We start from the raw sequence: 17,870 nt of genomic DNA on the forward strand, positions 1-17,870 counted from the left end.
TCCAGATTGTGTAATCATGTAAAAAAGGATTTTACATAATTAAGGGGTAAAAAGTTACATACTGGATGCTTGCACTTTCCTGTAGTCACTCAAACTAAAAGAATGGAAAAGGGAGTAAGCCAGATCTTCAAACAGACCACCACCAAGCGCTTTTAGTTTAGCAGGCCAGCGGAGGGGAAATTCCCTGGCAACATCAAGTTCGCATTACGCGAGACCAGGACCAGGCAGCAGGGAGCCTATAGCCCCCGCTCTACTCCAGGCCCCCTTGAGCTTTCGGGACACCTCATTTTTTCCCAATAGTTGAGCTCGAACCCGAAAGTCACTACTAGGTGAAGGAGTGACCTCCAAAATCAGAAACAAGTCAACCTTGGCCTCCACTCAGTGCCCTGGAAATTGCACCGAAAAAGTAGTCGCTTGTGCCTTACAAGCGTTTTCTCGTTAAGGCAATCTCAAGTCCCCTCACAGGACAGGAAAGACTGAAGGAACTTCACCCGACCACCCCTGACGGTCCACCGAGCCCAGAAGCGGAAGCCCGCCTAGTAGGGAACAGAACCCGAGGGGCGAGGAGAGAAGGGGGCCGCGCTCACCTCGGAGCAGGGCCATGGCTGCAAGTCGTTCCGGCGGCGGATGTTTCTGGTGCAGGCGAGCCCAGGGATCCGGGGCCGACTCCCACTTGGGCCCGCGAGGCCCCGCCCCCGACCTTTCGCCTACTTCCCCGGGGCCCGGAGCCCCCAGGCCCGCCCTCCGCACGCCAAGGTTATCCAGCCGCCGGCGCGCACCCGCCCGCCCGTGGGAACCAAAGGTGCCACGTTTCCTGGGGAGAAGACCACGCGTGCCCGGGGGAGCGTTTTTTCCTCATATTATCGTTTTTACAGACTTTCTTGCTGTATTTCCACATCGATAGAACGTCCTTTGACATCCCATTCATCCTGTCCTTGGCCTACAACCCCGTGTTCCCTGGATACCCGCTAGCAAATACTTAAGAAAAAACACACCACAGGCGCCAAATTGCCTAGGGCCCGCAACCAGGCCTACAGAGGGCTGGGGGGCAGGGCTAGAAGCTCGGTGGGCGGGGCTTCCGGCGGCGCAGCGGGATTGGTTGGATCTGCGCCTGCGCAGACCGCGGGGCAGAGGCCTATGTCGCTGAGCTCCTCGCAGGACTGGGTTGGGGCTAGCAGAAGTGGCACCAGGAATTTGGGAAAGTGAGTTTAGTGAGTGTAGTGGGGCGGGGCGCCCCTGGGTCTCCGATGCGGCCCCGGGCTGAGCCCTCAGTATTTTCCTTATATGATCAGGCTCCATTACGGGCAGCTCTGCTTGCCTAGAGCCTGAGAGGATTATGCAAAGGTTGCTGGTGAAGAGGGGCCAGGGGACCCGGCGCAGGGAAATGAAGGATGAAGGTCAGCGGGCGAGGCTAGGCTGGAGGGAGGTTTAGGGAGGCCTCTGCCGCTGTAACTGTGAGCCCTGGCCGATGATGACAAGACCACTGCGCAATCTGAGTTCTGGGAACCAGGTGATGGAGTGTGTTCTGAGAACAGACTGAGGCCGGGCGAGCAGGAGGTGGCCTTGGCAGAGGAAAGGCTGTGAGCGCCTTAGAGCCTGGGCTTGGTTGGATTGCGTGACCACAGGTCGTCAGCGATTGCTTGCCCTAGAATCGTGCTTCAAACGTTTTGGTGGCCCTCTTATTGGCTCTTTGTTTTTTTAATCCATTTTTTTTTTAAATGATGAAAACTTTCCAACATACAGAAAACTGAAAAGGTCATCAAGCCAGCTTTTTTTTTTTTTTTTTTTTTTTTTTTAAGTGCACTGCTATACTTCCCCTCAGGAACACTTACCTGCCTTTAGAGTTGGGTATTCATTTCAAAGACAAAATTTCTTTGCATCCATACTTACGAATCACAAGTTATATATTCACAAAAGATACATTCTTGTACACATTCCTTTATTCAGTTTGCCTTCCACATATTTAGGAAAGGATAAATACCACAATTTCCCATTCATTCTGCAAATCCCCATCAGCAGGTACTTACAAATTGTACTGTTTTCTCTGACTACAAATGTTACTAATGAGTAGATCTTAAAAACATTAAAGGTTAACATATATCAACATATGTAAGGATATTCACACAATTCCTTTCAGAAGAGGAGCTGTCACAATGTGGAAATTTTGTGGATATCACTTTAACCAAATGATAAGCTTGGCATCATCAATAATGGGCAAACTGACATCCTCTTGCTAAATAGAGAACATACCACCCTTATGTAAGACCCCCTTCCCCCATGGCCTGAATCTCATCATAAGACGAATCCAAATTGAGGGACATTCTGCAAAACAACTGACCTGAATTCTTCAAAAATGTCAATGTGGTGAAAAACAGAAAAGAGTGGGAATGGTATTTGATTAAAGGAGACTAGAAATGTGACAATTTAATGTGTGATATTAATTGGAATCTGGCTTTAAAAGCTCGAAAGGATGGGATGAAGACAATTAGGAAAACAAATATAAATCATCCAGAGATAGTAGTACTGACTTTAAATTTCCTGATTATGAAAATTATGATTATGATAATTTTGTTAAAATGCAGGAGACTGTCTTTTGTTTTTAGCAGATAAACAAATATTTAGAAGTGAAGAATTTGATATCTGCAACTCATTCTCAAAAGACTAAAAAATGTATATAAGGAAACTAGTAAAGAAAGAGAATACAAGTATGCAAAATTACTGATTGGGGAATCTAATGGAGAGTATATGTTAATTGTTCCATTTTTATAAGTTTTCTGTAGGTTTTTACTTCAAAATAAAAGCTGGGAGGAAATATGTCCTTCAAGTAAGCTATAGAATGATTTGAAATGAGTTATTCTGTAATGTATTTAGTTCTTTTCATGTTTACATAACTTTAGGTAGGTGCAGTCTATACAACACTGTGTATGTAAAAATTAGCTGTAACTTTTTGGTCTAAAGGTGAAACTTGTCATGAAATGTAAAATTATTGTTCTACTCTTACAAATTTAGCTTTAGTGTTTTAAAAAATGCATAGTATTTCTTTCTGTATTTCTGTCTACCTATAATACTCAAGGTATATGGCTGCTTAAGCAGCAATGGTTTTAGAAGTTTCGGTAATGGAAACTGGAAAGTTGATGAAGTCAGCAGGAGTGAGGACAATTTTTTAAAATGAGCATATGAATGTGAAAGAGTGACATTGTGAAAATTATGTACATGCTCACTGCTGATCTAATTGCTGTGATGAGGTCTTCAATTCTTGTTCATTAAAAGGCAAATATTAGCTTATGGTTTTTTTGTTCTTTTTAGATATACATGACAGTAGAGTGTATTCTGACATACTATACATACATGGAGTATAACTTCCCATTCTTATGGTTGTATGTGATGTGGAATTGCACTGGCTGTGTATTCATATATGCACATAGGAAGGGTATGTTTGATCCATTCTACTGTCTCTCCTATTCCCACTCCCTTGCTTCCCTTCATCCCCCTTTTTCTAATCCAATGAACTTCTATCCCACCCTCACCCACCCCAGCTATTGCTTTTTGTGTATTAGCATCTTCATATCAGAAAGACCATTCGGCCTTTGGATTTTTGGGGATTGGCTTATTTAACTTAGCATGATAGTCTTATTCCATCCATTTACTGGCAAATGACATGATTTCATTCTTTATGGCTGTGTATATATACCACATTTTCTTTATCCATTGAATGTGGGTTTTGTCCTTTCGACAAATGACCACTCTTCAAAAAGTTCAATTTGCAAACAAGGTAAAGGAGAAGAAATGTAGACAGAAAATAATAGACACTGAATTGCTGAATTCCCTCATTTTAAGTTTTCCCTATGTCTTGGTAAGTTCCAGTGGCCTTGAGACTGTCTCAGACTTGTGCTGAAAGATACTTGATATTCTCTTCTGTTTGTTTGAAAGTTATTTTCAGTGTCTATATAGGTAAAGAGCCTTAGTTAGAATTTTATTTAACAATATAACTTTACAACAAATCCTTGGGCTTAAATTTACTCTGTAAAATAGTAATGTTGGTGGAAGAAGACAACACTGTTGATTCCCTCAAGCCAAACACCTCCAGAAACAAACCTATTGTTGAATAAGTTGGGTTTAATGCCCAATGCAACATGGTAGGCAGCACACCAGGAATATGACTTAGGGAACTGGTGGGGTAGTGTCTCAGTAACAGGGTGTTAGGATTTGACCTTTAGCTAGGTGATTTGAGGAGGGTCCAAAGAAGCAGTTCTCTCTAGATCGGGTGCTGTCAAGAAGTAGGGGGCATCTTGACATACAGTCATGCTTCACTTATTAATGGGGACATGGCCTGAATCTTCATTATTGTGTGAACAATACAGTGTATTTACACAAACTAAGATGGCCATGACTGGGTGATATAATCTTGTGGGACCACTATTGTACATGCAGTCTATCTGTTGAGAGAAATATTCTTATGTGACTATAACCTTATTTAGAAATAAGATCCCCCTACTACAAAATCAACCAGAAAAGAGATTTTTGGATGTCTTTGTGGTTGGGACCTCTATCCTATTACACTGGCCAATTTTTCTACCTCTGTTCAGTGTCCTGGATTTGATCTCTAGCACTAGGGTGGAGGGGAGATTAGAGTTAGGCTAAAGCCACACCCGGTGAAGTTGCAGTTCCTCAGAGTAGCTGATGAGGGGATATTTGGTATCTTGGTGTTGCATGGTTTACATACAGCAATCTTGTTTTTGTACTTACACAAAAATTCTGGTTTTGTCTCACCTGATCAGAATCAAAAACATCTGATATTGGTACTTTGTAAAATTGTTCATGTGCAAAAGAACAACATGGCCTAATTCCAGCATCAGACCAGTTCCTGGATGTGAAATTTCTCTCTTCATAGCTTTCCTGATGAGGTGTTAAAGACAGGCCTAGATAAGTCTGAGGTGAAGTCTTTCCTGAAGTGCAACTATCTGGTCAGACACCAGAAAGGAAGGGGAATCCATCCTTAAATTGGAAGTTGGGTTCAGAGGCAACTTTTCAGTAAACAGTACATTGTGGATATTACCACCCCATCCCCATGATAAAACCCAGGGTCTTGTGGTGCTGAGCACACAACCACTGAGCTAGACACTGAGATTCAGGGGACAATTGGTAATATGTTGGTGGTATGGAGTCTTTACCCATCCAGATGATTTCCCCTATTTTGTTAATTTTTCACTTACAAATTCAATATTTTGTAAACATTTTCTCATTTTTAATCTCTACCACATGCTGTGTTACACATGTAATCAGTTCCATCTCCAGGCTCTTTATTCTGTTTCATTGATCTGCTAAGTCTTCCCACTCCCAAAGTGCCTTGAATTTTATAGCTTTAAAGTAGCTTCTCAGTAAGCCCCGTTATGTTAGAGGGAAAATTCTCCAACACCCCCGACTTTTGGACCACTGTGTGCTAACCCCTGGTTTAAATGATACTGATACATGTTTGTGTATAGGCCCCAGAATGAAGTTTAACATTAAACACTTTTTAGCCAATGTGTAGCTGTTTTAAATTTTGTTTAGATTGGCACACCACTTTTATTCAAAAGTATTTATTTCCACAAATTTTATCCACACCTGAATATTAACAGTGACTATTACAAGCATTTTTTCTATAAACAAAGGTGTAATTTACATATTTGTCCAAAATGGAAAAATACTTTTATCAGTAGCATTTCTTCTGTAATGATATATTTACCCCTGAATATGGTGTGGACTCCTTCAGAGAGGAAGTCCTTCATCTAAACATCAGTTGATGGCAAAATGTTAGATCCAAATCTGGATTATATTGTGTCATTTTAGAAAGTAGCTTAATTTCATCTGATTCCCTTTAATTAGAATTTTTTTAAGGAAAAACAATTAGTATCTAATGACCTTTATGAGAAAAATCCAGTCCCATATTAGTCATTGGCATTCACTTCTAATTTTCTATATTCCCTAATGTTCTAATTATGGCACCAATGTATACAAAAAGTAAATTCTGGTTATTTGGCTCATGCAAATTAATTTTAGAGACTGACTGCAAATATTCTGTGAGAAAAATGGAAGGGTCCTGCCCCATGTGGTCACATTTCAGTAACCATGTAGTCACGTAGGCATTGTACAAATGCTTCAATTTAGGACACTCTCTCACTGCCTTAGGATTAGGGCAACAGTCATGAAGACAATGCAAAGTAAATGGGTTCTAACTTGTTACTACAATCTTAGTGCCTTCATTAAGGCTAATATTTTTAAAATTTTTTAGTTGTAGGTGGACACACTATCTTTATTTAATATGGTGCTGAGGTGTGAACCCAGTGCCTCATGTGTGCTAGGGGAGAACTCTACCACTGAGCCACAACCCCAGCCCTGATGGTAGAATTTCGTTCTAAATTTTCCAAGCTCATGGCTTTAAAAAAAAAAAAAAAAGCCTTAAAATTTATTACTAGGAAGAATCAAGGGAAATAACCCCTAACAGCATGCTCCATGGAAAGTGGGGGAAAGTCTACCTTTGGGTCTAATGTGCTTCCCAGGTGAGCCTATAGGTACCATGACTCTGATAGCACAAGGAGAATGCATGGAGAACTGTGCTCATCAGCATCAGCAATGATTAATTCATGGGTAAATACACCCGTTATTATAGGTAAACAGGTCCCATGTAATACTTACAACACAAGTTGTTTGCTATAAATATTTGATTCTTCAGTAACCTTTAAAATGCTTCTGTTTCAAAAGAGAAAAGTCCACTTTGTTGTTACACTGAACTTTGAAATTCTTTCCACAGCAACACTTATCTTAGAGAAACAATTGATAAATCAGTTATCTCAGTAACTGTTAAAGGCACGGAGAAAAGTTGTCAAATTTTAAACAATGGAAAGCAGAGATATTTGGCGAATTTAAACCTTCAAGTTGAATTATTTAAATTAAGTCATCCAATTTCATGAAGTTGGGACGTGTTTGAGGTGTATTGACTTTATACTTGGGGATAAAAAGCCAACAAAAGGTTCAAGTTCACCTAAAGATGCTTCTTTCAGCCTCCAAATATGATGTTAAATTGGGCAGATCTAAACATTATGCAATCAATACTGTATTTGTCAGTCATCTGTAAATTAGAATTCCAACCCAATGCCCTTGTCTTTTGGAAGAGGCCAAGAGGACAATTCATAAACTTCCCTCTACCCCATGTATTCTAACCGCCACACTTTTATTCAGTGAGCCCTTGGCCTCTAGTGATGAACCAGTGACAGCAGAGTAGCAACCCAGAGAGTGGAGGGATAATGGTGTAAGGACAGTAAGCCTTTGTGTTTGTGGAATCACTGCTTGTTAAAATTGTGTATTGCTAATATCAAGGCATTTTGGGTTATCTTGAAGGTCAGGAACAGTCTTTACATGAGACTTAATTTCAAACTAAAGTGCATTAGAAAGCATATCGTATTTCACAAGACTTTAAAGCAGAGGTAGCCACAATCCCAGTTGCTTTAGATTGGTTTTCCAAAGTCAGCCTGTAGGTTGAAAGGTGTGTCACAGGGATGTCAGTGACTATGAAACTCAAACTAAGGAGGGAAGGCACCACCCTGCAGATATCTAAGGGGCCCCAGGATGTTTAATGTGGACAGAGGCGAAGATGCTGACTGATGACAGTGCCTTTGAACACAACTGTTAGCAGCTTTCACCAGGCCCTGTGCCTTGTTCTTGCCCCAGATGAGGAGGAAGACAGGACACAGAGTTCCACCAGCACAGGACAGAGGACCGTTTTGTGCTGAGGGTGTGCTGTGCTCCCAAGAGCCTTCTAAGTTGGGTGGCTGAGTACAAGATGGGGTGGAGGGTGTTCTACTTCCAACATGTAGAGAAATCTTTTGGAGAGTCCCAAAGAACCCCAAACCCTCAAAAACAAAACAAAAAATCCTAACAGCGGACTTTAAATCTATTATGTGATACTACTGAATACTCTTGCTAAATCTTTATTTCACAGCAGAGATATTTACAATGATTTTTGTGTGGTAAATATGAAAAATGTTGAAAATAGGCTTAAGAAGTTGGCTTAAGCCATGTTATTCTTTCAAAAAACAAAACCAAAGCAACCCCAAATCCCAACAAGACAAAAACCACAAGTCTTTGGAAAATAACTTAATGATCATGTATTATTTCTTAAAGTTCTCAGAGTTCTCAAACTGCAGTCTATTTTCCTTCCTTTCTTGGGTGTCTGGGATTAGTAGCAAATTATATGATGTTCTTATTGGAGGTTTATGGCATTATGAGATTAAGTTTTCACACTGACTTTTTACATCTGTTAATAAAGCAAGAATTGTTATTCTCTAATAGTTAGCTTATATACATTTTTTTTGTGGTGGAAGTTTTGTTGGTGAGTGCAGACTAGCATCTTAATATTTTTCCATCTTTCTCACATTTGATACCTGGGACAGTAGCATTTTCAGCCTAACTCTTTAAAAACCCAGGACTACCCAAAGGCCCTGAGCATATTAGAGACTGGGTCTATTAATTTTGCTTCAGAAACTAATATGCAAAATACTTTATCTGGAGGTCACTTGTACTACTGTCTGATTCACAGCTTCTCAGAGGCCCAGGCCCATTATTTTTGTTTTCAAAACATCTCACCACAAGCTCACCCACTCCTGTGGTTTGTCAACCTCAGGATGTCAGTAGATGCCATTTTCAGGGTTACAAATAAGGGTAAGTCCTCTGCAGGAAATTTGTTATATATTTTTAATATCTTAATTTAGACATTCTTCAGTTAACAAAGATCAGAGCTGGGCCACTTCCACTTTATAGAACAGGTACCTTTTAGATGGCCACAGGGACTGCTTGGTGGTTGTAGATTATTGTGTGTGTGTTTGTGTTTTTTTTTGGTTTTTTTTTAAGACTGAAATCAAACCTTTAAAAAAAAAAACTTTCTTATTTCAGGTGTTTTTATTCTGAGCAGTATGTACCCAAAATAATGAGAGAGGTGTGTCTTAGTTCGAACTTTCCACAGGCTCTCCATCGCTGATTTGATCCATTTTTACCAGATTCCACAGATGCGCAGGGTCACTTCACTGCACATGTTTCCTTCTTGCTCTCACTGGGAAGCAAGCTGATGTGGGAAACGCACATCTTCAGACTTCATTGAGGAACTCCAGGCTGAGACACGCGGGGATGTGGATTGAGTCCATCGTCAGGGAAGATGGATTAAATGGAAACAAAACAGGAAACATGTGTTTGGAGTCTAACAACAGTTGCTGAGGGTCATTCCGCTCTTGTAGTTGTGCCTACGGGGAAGAACAAGGCCACATAAAAACTCACTACATTTGAAATAGCCAATTTAAGTGGATTCACAAAAGCAAGCTGGTATATAGCATGGGAATATTTCTGCGCTTATTAATAAAGCTGTCAGGACCAGGAGAATGCGGTCTCCCTGTACCCAAGATATTGAGTGGTGCAGGGAGAAGCTCTGGTTTAAGCCTGTCAATCAGATAATTCTCTAGAAGGGAGAAAGCTTAATTAAAAGAAAAAAGGAGGAGCAGGTAAAGATAGATCTCAGGTACAAATCATGTACAGAGGCACTGGAGTAAAGTGGTGGCAGGCATAGGTTCTAGAAGCAGACATCTTGAGCACTTGTACCACCCTGGGCAAATTTATGAACCTTTCTCTTCCAGTTTCCTGGAACAGGGAAGAACAACAGGACATAAACTGGCAAAAGAGGAAGTCTAGGGTTTGGTCCCTCCACTAGGGCAACTATGCAGTTGGAAGGAGTGGTTGTTATCAGCTATTTCACAACTCTGGAACCTGCCTGGACACTTATTTTAACTGGGAGAGGGTCTGACTGAAGGAGAGGCCGATCTTTGCTGTGAGCAGCGTGTGGAACTGGCTACCATGCCCCATTCCTCAGCCCCAGGGCAGCTGTGGGGACAGACAACTGTATTTCTAGAGCTGCTTGGTTCCAGGAAAAGCAATGGGACCTGGTCCTCCAAAAATTTGAGATTCTGTGCACTTTGGTTGGTCTGGGGGCATCCCAGACAGAAGCCTGCCTTGGTTTAAGGCCTTCCCCCCATCCCCCACTTCTTTTGGTACTTGGGATTGAACCCAGGGGTGCTGAACCACCGAGCCACCTTGCCAGCCCTTGTAAAAATTTGAGACAGAGTCTCACAGTTGCATAGGGCCTTGCTAAGTTGCTGAGTCTGGCTTTGAACTAGCAATCCTCCTGCCTCAGCCTCCTGAGCTGCTGGGATTACAGGTGTGCACCACCACACCTGGCCCAGTTCAGGCATCTCTTGGGATGCAGTGGCTAAAATCACTATCATTTTTGCTATCAATGACCTGGCAGTATCAAATGGAGTATTTAAAAGGTCAGATCCTCTTCGCTTTTCCTCCTATTTGAAGCCAGACATTTTAAGAAAAGTATAATTGACATGAAAAATTCACAGAGGCTTTCAACAGTGGACTTAAGTAGGCTGAAGAAAGGGTCAATAAACTTGAAGACAGACACCTGAAACAATCCAGTCTAAGAGGAAGAAAAAATAATGAGTTAAAATGAATAGAACCTGAGCAACCAGGTACCAATATACCAGCATACATATTTTAGAAGTCCCAGGAAAGAGAGAAAAGAGGGCAGAAAAATATTTGAATAATGCCCCAAAACATCCTGAATCTGATGAAAGACATATTTATGCCACAATCAAGAAACTTGAATCCCACCTTGAATAAACTCAAAGAGATATATAGTGAGAAATATTACAAATTGTCAAAACCCAAAGACAAGGAATCTTGACAGCAAGGGAAATAACTTGTCAGAAGGTATCCTCAAAATAAGATCAGAGGCCATGGAGGTTAGGAGACAGTGGGGTGAAAATGTCTGAAGGAAAAACACGTCAGCTGAGAATTTTATATCTGATACAAGTGTCCTTCAAGAATGAAGCAGACATTATTTTCTCTTTTCTTCCTTTCCCCTCTCTTGGAACTGGAGATTGAACCCAGGGATGCTCTACTACTGAGCTACATTCCCAGCTATTTATTTATTTTTTTAGGTCTTTTATTTTTTGAGACAGGGTCCGGCCAAGTTGTCAAAGTTGGCCTCCCTTCAGCCTTCTGAGTTGCTGGGATTACAGGCTGTGCCACCACACCTGGAATTAAGTTGTTTCTAGAGACAAGGAAGGACATTATATATCAGAAAAAGGTTCAATCCATCAAGAACAATTATAAGCACATATATACCTAGCAACAAAGCCCTAAATTATATGAACCCAAAACTGACAGAACTGCAGGAAGAAATGGTTCTCCAATGCTTGCTGGACACTTCAACACCTCACTTTCAATAACAGATGGAATAAAACTGAAAATTGATAGAGGACCATGAATGACATGACAAGCCCTTCAGACCTAACACACATACAGAACACTCAAGAACAGAAACCTTTTTGGGGTAATATTTTTAGTTGTAGATGGACACAAGTGCTCTACCACTGAGCCACAACCCCAGACCCAGAAACACATTCTTGATGTAGGTGGAACATTCTCCAGGACAGACCATAGATTATACAAAACAATCTTATTAAACTTCAGACTGAAGTCATATAACCATTTCTGGTTACAATGGAATAAGACTAGAAATAAAGGGAAACTGGAAAATCCACCAAGATGTTGAAATTAACAATCTCAAATAGCTCATGGTTCATGTAAATTATAACTGAAAAAGAAGAGCAAACTAAACTCAAGACAGGCAACACAAAGGAAATAAAAATTACAATGGAGATAAATGGAGAATAGAATATAACAAAAAATTAAATAAAAGTTGGTTCAATAAAATTGATAAGTCTTCAGCTAAACTAAGAAAAAAAGAGTGAATTCAGAATTAACCAAAATCAGAAACAGATGTGAGGATGTTACTATCAAATTTACAGAAATAAAAAGGGTTAAGAGAATGCTAAAATCAGTTTTATACTAACAAATTGGATAATCTAGATGAAATGGATAAAATCCTGGTAGCACAAACTATCAAAACTCACTCAAGGGCTGGACCTGTAGCTCAGTGGCAGAGCACTTGCCTATCACGTGTGAGGCACTGGGCTCGATTCTTAGCACCACATAAAATAAAATAAAGGCTTTCTATCCATATATAACTAAATTTTTTTTAAAATAGAAAATCTGAATATGTATAAAACAAGAAGATTGAATTAGTAATGAAATGCCTCTCAACAAGAAAAGGCCAGGTTCAGAGAGCTTCAATGGTTATTCTACCAAACATTTAAAGAATTAATGCTAATTCCTCTCAAATTTTTCCAAAAGAAAAATTGTTTTGGAAGACAAAAGCAGCACTTCCTAACTCATTTTATGAAGCCAGTAATGATCTGATACCAAAGTCGTGAAAACGTTATTAAAAAACCAGATACAAAAGGACAAATTACGTGTCTCCTTAATGAAACATCTAGACTAGACAAATTCAGAGAGAAGAGAGGTTCCCAGAGGCTGGGGGAAGGGAAATAGATGAATAGATGTCACTGCTCAAATGGGTATTCCTATTCAGGATGATGGACTGATTCTGCAAATAGTGTTGATGGTTCCCTAACATTGTCAATGTACTTACTGCCACCAAATTGTACATGTAGAAATGATTAAAATGGTACAACATTGCCATAATTTGGATCTGGAATGTCATCCACAAGCACATGCATTAAAGGGCTGGCCCCCAGCCTTGGTACTGTTGAGGGTGGTGGCATCTCCAGGAGGCAGGGCCCATTGGGAGGAAGTCAGGTCTTCAGGGACATGTCTCGGAGGGGATATTTGGAACACTAGCCCCTTCCTGTGTCTTTTGCTTCCTGGCCTCCATGATGCAAATAGGCCTGTCACATGTTCCTGTTATGATGTACTATGGCCTAAAGAATAGGGCCAAGTGTCCAGGGATGGAACCTCTGGACACTGAGTCAAAATAAATCTTTCCTCCTAAGATAATTACTTCCAGCATTTTGTCACAGCGACACAAAGCTAAAACATAACAAAAAACAGAAACAAAAGGTGGAGGGATGGGGAGAGCACCCTTCTCATAAGACTATGAAGATCAAGCGTGAACGCATGTAAAATGCTGGGTGCAGCTGCTAGCTCGTGGTAAGTGCCGCTTGTTATTAACTGGACACACCTCCCTGTACTTGCCTGTGCATTCACAACCAACCTCAGAACCTCAGACTGCAGGGAGGAGCTGAGCTCTTGCAAAGGCCACTCAACTGTGGAAGTATTGCTAAGAGGAAAATCCATCATCTTGATTTTGTGAAAACACAGGTCATTCCACACTAGCTTGAGATATGAAGTGTTTTTTCCTCTTTGAGACAAGGCAACTTTATTGCTTCAAATAGTGACAACATTTTGATATGCTGTGACTTTCTGGAGATTTCATCATTTCTCAATTTTTAGCAGTGGGAAGACGATGAGCACTCATCTGCTCAACTCCTCCAGAAGTTGGGTGTTCCAGCTGGCCTCACTCTAACAGCACCTCTATTTTTCTTAAGCCTTGAAACAGGGGCCGAGGTCAGTAAATATGAGGGCACATTTGGAAGGTACTGGGAAACTGGCTTGCAGAAGAAAACCAGTTTGACATAGGATTGTGAGATGGCTAAACAGTGGCAGCAGCACCTCAATTGATTACATCGTTTTCAGTTGCCTGGAGAGTGTGAATGGAAAGTGCTCCTGATGTCCCCAGGTCTCAATCACAAAATACCAAGGCGTCTGGCATCTTAAAAAATGGGCTAAAATTTTAAGGCAATTTTAACAGTTTGAAAAAACAGTTGGAAATAAGAAGTTTAAGAGAGAAGGATATTCAGGGAGGAATGAGCTACAAGCCTGATTCAAGTTCATAAATGATAGCTCTGGTGGGGCCTGGCAGACTGATCTCTCCTGGGATCAGCGGTTTCTCACACTCAGCCCACTCTGAGCTCTGCTGCATCCATTATTACAAACCTATCACACAGCATGTGAAAATGTGGCAGGAAGCTTTGAAAAATAATAATTCTTACAGTCTTTATGCTCATCTTATTTCTCTATTAGAAATATATCAATAGTCCTTACTATTTAAAGGACTTGAAAAATTGTTAAGCATTTAGAATTTAAAATGAGACAAAAGTTAATTATTTCATATATTATAATTTAACTGCAAAGAGCATGTATACATTTAATTAATTAAAATTCTCTTGGGCTGGGGATGTGGCTCAAGTGGTAGTGTGCTCGCCTGGCATGCGTGCGGCCCAGGTTCGATCCTCAGCACCACATACAAACAAAGATGTTGTGTCCACCGAAAACTAAAAAATAAATATTAAGATTCTCTCTCTCTTTAAAAAAAAATTCTCAAGGCAAATCTGCTCATGAAATCCTCTTGTAGATCCTTTGGTGAGTTTAACATCCCTCTCAAATTTAAATTAAAAAATTTTAAATTACTTTAACTGACACGTAAACGTTGTATGTGTTTGTGCGGTAGCACGTGATGTTTCAGTACATTTATACATTCAAATTGTTTTTAAAGGTCAGTACATTCTGCATTTAGCACTCAACCAATAGCTTTAATAAAGAACTTGAACTTATGGTAAATAGTTCAAGTGTGGGACTGTTTCCTCTGAACACTTATAGGTAGAAGCAAAGCATAAAACTAGAGCTGGCAAAAAAAAATTTTTTTTGGATAAAAATCCTGAGTAAGATGCAGGATCTGCTGGTCAGTGTATTTAGTCATATTTACAGACACTTGACCTCCATGACATGTTTTCTATGTCCTTTATTCATTAAACCTGCAGTCTGACTTACCATATATTCTTTGACCTTTGGCCTGAATTCCCTTCTTGTAAACAGTGCTATTGCCAGTTTATAATCAGTTATAAACAGTTATACTTCTTCTGCTGGTCTGTGTATCTCAGATGTACAAGGGAGACTTTCTAAACTTGTACTTTTGCTTGGGTCATTTACCACCCCTCCATAAAAACCAGCAGTGAGGGCTGGGATCTCAGGCTTCCTTCTGTCATCGGACTCTGGCTCCCCTTTCTGCAGCTGGCTATATGCTACCCTAACTGGATCCTTTCCATTGGCACCTCCCCTGCCCTGGCATGGCATGCGTTGGCACGAGGGCCTGTTTTCCTCTGTAGGCTGTATCTTTAATAATCCTGTGATTTCTCCGTTGCCCGTAAGAAAACAGCCAACCTTCAGTCTGACTCGGCATCACTTCCTTGACCTTTGGCCTCTATCCTCTACTTAGACACCCGGCTAAAGTTCATGTATTCTTTGCCACAAAACTTTTCAGACACAAGGTGATCTTTCTAAATCTCCGGATCTCTACAATGAAACATAGAAGAGGCTCTGAATAAAATCCTGAGTGTTTCAGAGGAAAGCTTCTTCTACAAAAAGCCTACGCTTTCTCAAGGTTCTTCAACTTCCTCCCCGATTCCTCCTCTGATCAATTTCCCTACTGCCTTTTTTTTTTTTAAATCCTTTTTTCATGTTGGCATCACTTTACTCGCTAAGGGGTCTCCAAGGTCTTCCCTATGTGCAATCATGGGAGAAACATGCCCTGTGGTTCTGAGTGATCCCTGTGCTGTCAGTCACCACCACACACACAGGCCAGGTGCTCAGTCAAGATTACCAGGGGCTTAACTCAAGCAAGCCAGGGCAGATTTCAAAAATCATTTGCCTAAAATATTTTTTTCCAAGCAGATTCTTTAAGGGCAAATATTATGAGTCTTAGAGATAAAGACACCATTTAAACTCTTAAGTCTTAAGAATGTTTCTTAGCTCCATTTGTGAGTAGAGTTGATATTTTGCTCTCTGAAAATTCCATTTGGTGCCTTAGTGATGTGTTACTGGGAAACAAAATACTTAGATTCAGTCTAAGATCTGAGTGGCAGAGACTAACAGTTCAATCTTGTGTGTATATAGTTAACAAGTTATTCACAGGTGTTAGGGTTCATGTTTATTTAAACACCTAGGAATGGGAGGTCTTCTAGTAGTTTATTAATAAAGGTTAAAACCTAAAAGTTCAGGGCTGGGGTTGTAGCTCAGTGGTAGAGCCCTTACCTAGCACATGTGAGGCACTGAGTTCGATTCTCAGAACCACATAAAAATAAACAAAGGTGTGGTATTCATCTATAACTATTTTTTTTTAAACCATAAAAGTTCACTTCTTTTTACAGTTTTAGATGAGAACTTTACAGAATTGATTAGTATTTTAAAACTTACTTGGATTGTTCGTATAAAGGACACTGTTACTCGCTCTTCAAATTCATTCAGGGGTGTATAAAGGTTTAAAATTTTGACGATCTGTTGGAATGAAAACAAAAGTTTATTAACACAGAGCTACATGAACAGAAGACAACCTTAAAGACCAGATGACACTGGTGTAAGATCATGATCTTTAGACAGGACTTATAACATGGAAGGAGCTGGACTGACATTTACAGTAGGAATCCACACTCAGGGCTCACTTGGGAGATCTGAGACTTTTCCCTCATCCACATTCCCCACATTCCCATCAACCCCGTCCCTGTGCTTGGTTGCTTATAGACAATGAGGAATTCGGAAATCTGTTGCCTGAAATCCTCAGCTTCTTATCTACCAGTAAGGACAAGATTTCTTCCAAAGAATAGTAGGAGTCTTACCTTAGATGCCTCGTTTAGGCACCCAAATCCCCTTCTACCTCCCTCCCCCATGAAAAATGAAATGCAAAAATTCATGTATAAAAGAGATTTTATGCTTATTTGAAAGAGAGATAATCTTTGGTTTGCTTACTGATTGGTGGAAGTAGCCCACCCAGCTGTAAAGCCAGCTGCAATCTAGAAGTTCTTGTGAAAGAAAAGTACAATTAAAAGAGGGCAACATTGGAAAACTTTTAGTACATTTGCAGAAGGAAACAATGTTCTTAAGAGTTCAATAATTCATTTATTAGTAGTTAGTGTAGGAGGTAAGGAGAGGTGTGTTTACTTTGTAACGCAAAGTTTGGAGCTTGCTGTTTTAGATGTTGGTTGTGGGGAGGGGATGCACTTGATTTAGAAAGTCTAATTTCTTTGTGCCAGTCTCTGTAGCCATTTCCAGTAGGCATACCCAGGACAGAGGGCAAGGTCTGGCTGTCTGTGGATCTGTCTTTTTTAGACAGGTGGTATGTCTGCAACTGAGTTGCAATATAAATACAATTTTGGAAGGGGGGAAAAAGGAAAGTGACATTTAAATACTTCTTGATTCTTAATGACTTTCATTTAAACCAATATAAATGGAGTCTTAAGGGAAAACATAATCATATTGAAATAATTGGAAAGAGTAGATGCTTGATGCTGAAAAGTTCAGAAAAATTTAAAATTTCTACATAAGAAACAATTCAGAACTCATTATTTAAAACAAGTAGTGTCTAGGTGCAATGACACATATCTGTGATCCCAACTACTCCAGAGGATCAGGGAGGATTCCAAGTTCAAGTCCAACTGGGGCAACTTAGCCATACTCCTTCTCAAAATTAAAAAGTGTTGGGGCATAGCTCAGTGGCAGAGTGCTTGTATAGCGTATGCAAGGCCAGTGGGTTCAATTCACAGTACAGATGGGATTGCAGCAGGGAGAGACCTTGTTTTCTTCTTTTTTTTTTTTTTGGACTGGGGATTGAACAGAGCCACTTTACCACTGAGTTTCATCACCAGTGCTTTTTAGTTTTTGAGATAGGGCCTTGCTAAATTGCTGCAGCTGTTCTCAGACTTGTGATCCTTCTGTGTCATCTTCCCAAACTGCTGTGATTACTGATGTGCACTATGTGCCTGGTTACTACCTCGTTTTCTAAGTGAGCAAGAAGAACCAGCTGCTGTTACAGGAAACAGCAGCTGTGGCATCTTGTTTCACAGACCAAAGTGGTGTCTGGCTACATT

The 17,870-nt window shown here is 40.4% G+C and overlaps 2 protein-coding genes and 2 non-coding genes across 6 annotated transcripts in view; 2 read left to right on the plus strand and 2 right to left on the minus strand.

The window, feature by feature from the left end:
• The window catches only part of Acaa2 (acetyl-CoA acyltransferase 2), a 28,689-nt gene extending 27,950 nt beyond the window's left edge, over nucleotides 1-739 (minus strand). The window contains exon 1 of the mRNA XM_046428406.2: nucleotides 588-739. Coding sequence (XP_046284362.1) covers nucleotides 588-603 — 16 coding nt within the window. The 5' untranslated portion in view covers nucleotides 604-739. The remainder of the gene's footprint in view (nucleotides 1-587) is intronic.
• A 494-nt stretch (nucleotides 740-1,233) lies between these two features.
• On the plus strand, nucleotides 1,234-1,377 carry LOC124082024 (small Cajal body-specific RNA 17). The gene has a single exon (XR_006848232.1). It is a non-coding gene; the product is annotated as a small Cajal body-specific RNA 17 (non-coding RNA).
• An 85-nt stretch (nucleotides 1,378-1,462) lies between these two features.
• Nucleotides 1,463-1,545, plus strand: LOC124082022 (small Cajal body-specific RNA 18). Its single transcript, XR_006848230.1, has one exon. It is a non-coding gene; the product is annotated as a small Cajal body-specific RNA 18 (non-coding RNA).
• A 4,877-nt stretch (nucleotides 1,546-6,422) lies between these two features.
• Nucleotides 6,423-17,870, minus strand: part of Myo5b (myosin VB) — a 312,210-nt gene continuing 300,762 nt past the window's right edge. For all 3 annotated transcript variants that reach the window (XM_046428405.1, XM_046428404.1, XM_046428403.1), the window contains 2 exons: nucleotides 16,204-16,284; nucleotides 6,423-9,272 (listed from right to left, as the gene is read on the minus strand). In XM_046428405.1, coding sequence (XP_046284361.1) covers nucleotides 9,120-9,272; nucleotides 16,204-16,284 — 234 coding nt within the window. In that variant the 3' untranslated portion in view covers nucleotides 6,423-9,119. The remainder of the gene's footprint in view (nucleotides 9,273-16,203; nucleotides 16,285-17,870) is intronic.

Source organism: Marmota monax, unplaced genomic scaffold, assembly GCF_021218885.2.
Source record: "Marmota monax isolate L192 unplaced genomic scaffold, Marmota_monax_Labrador192_F-V1.1 WCK01_AAM20220418_F8-fsc00031, whole genome shotgun sequence".
Lineage (NCBI taxonomy): Eukaryota > Metazoa > Chordata > Mammalia > Rodentia > Sciuridae > Marmota > Marmota monax.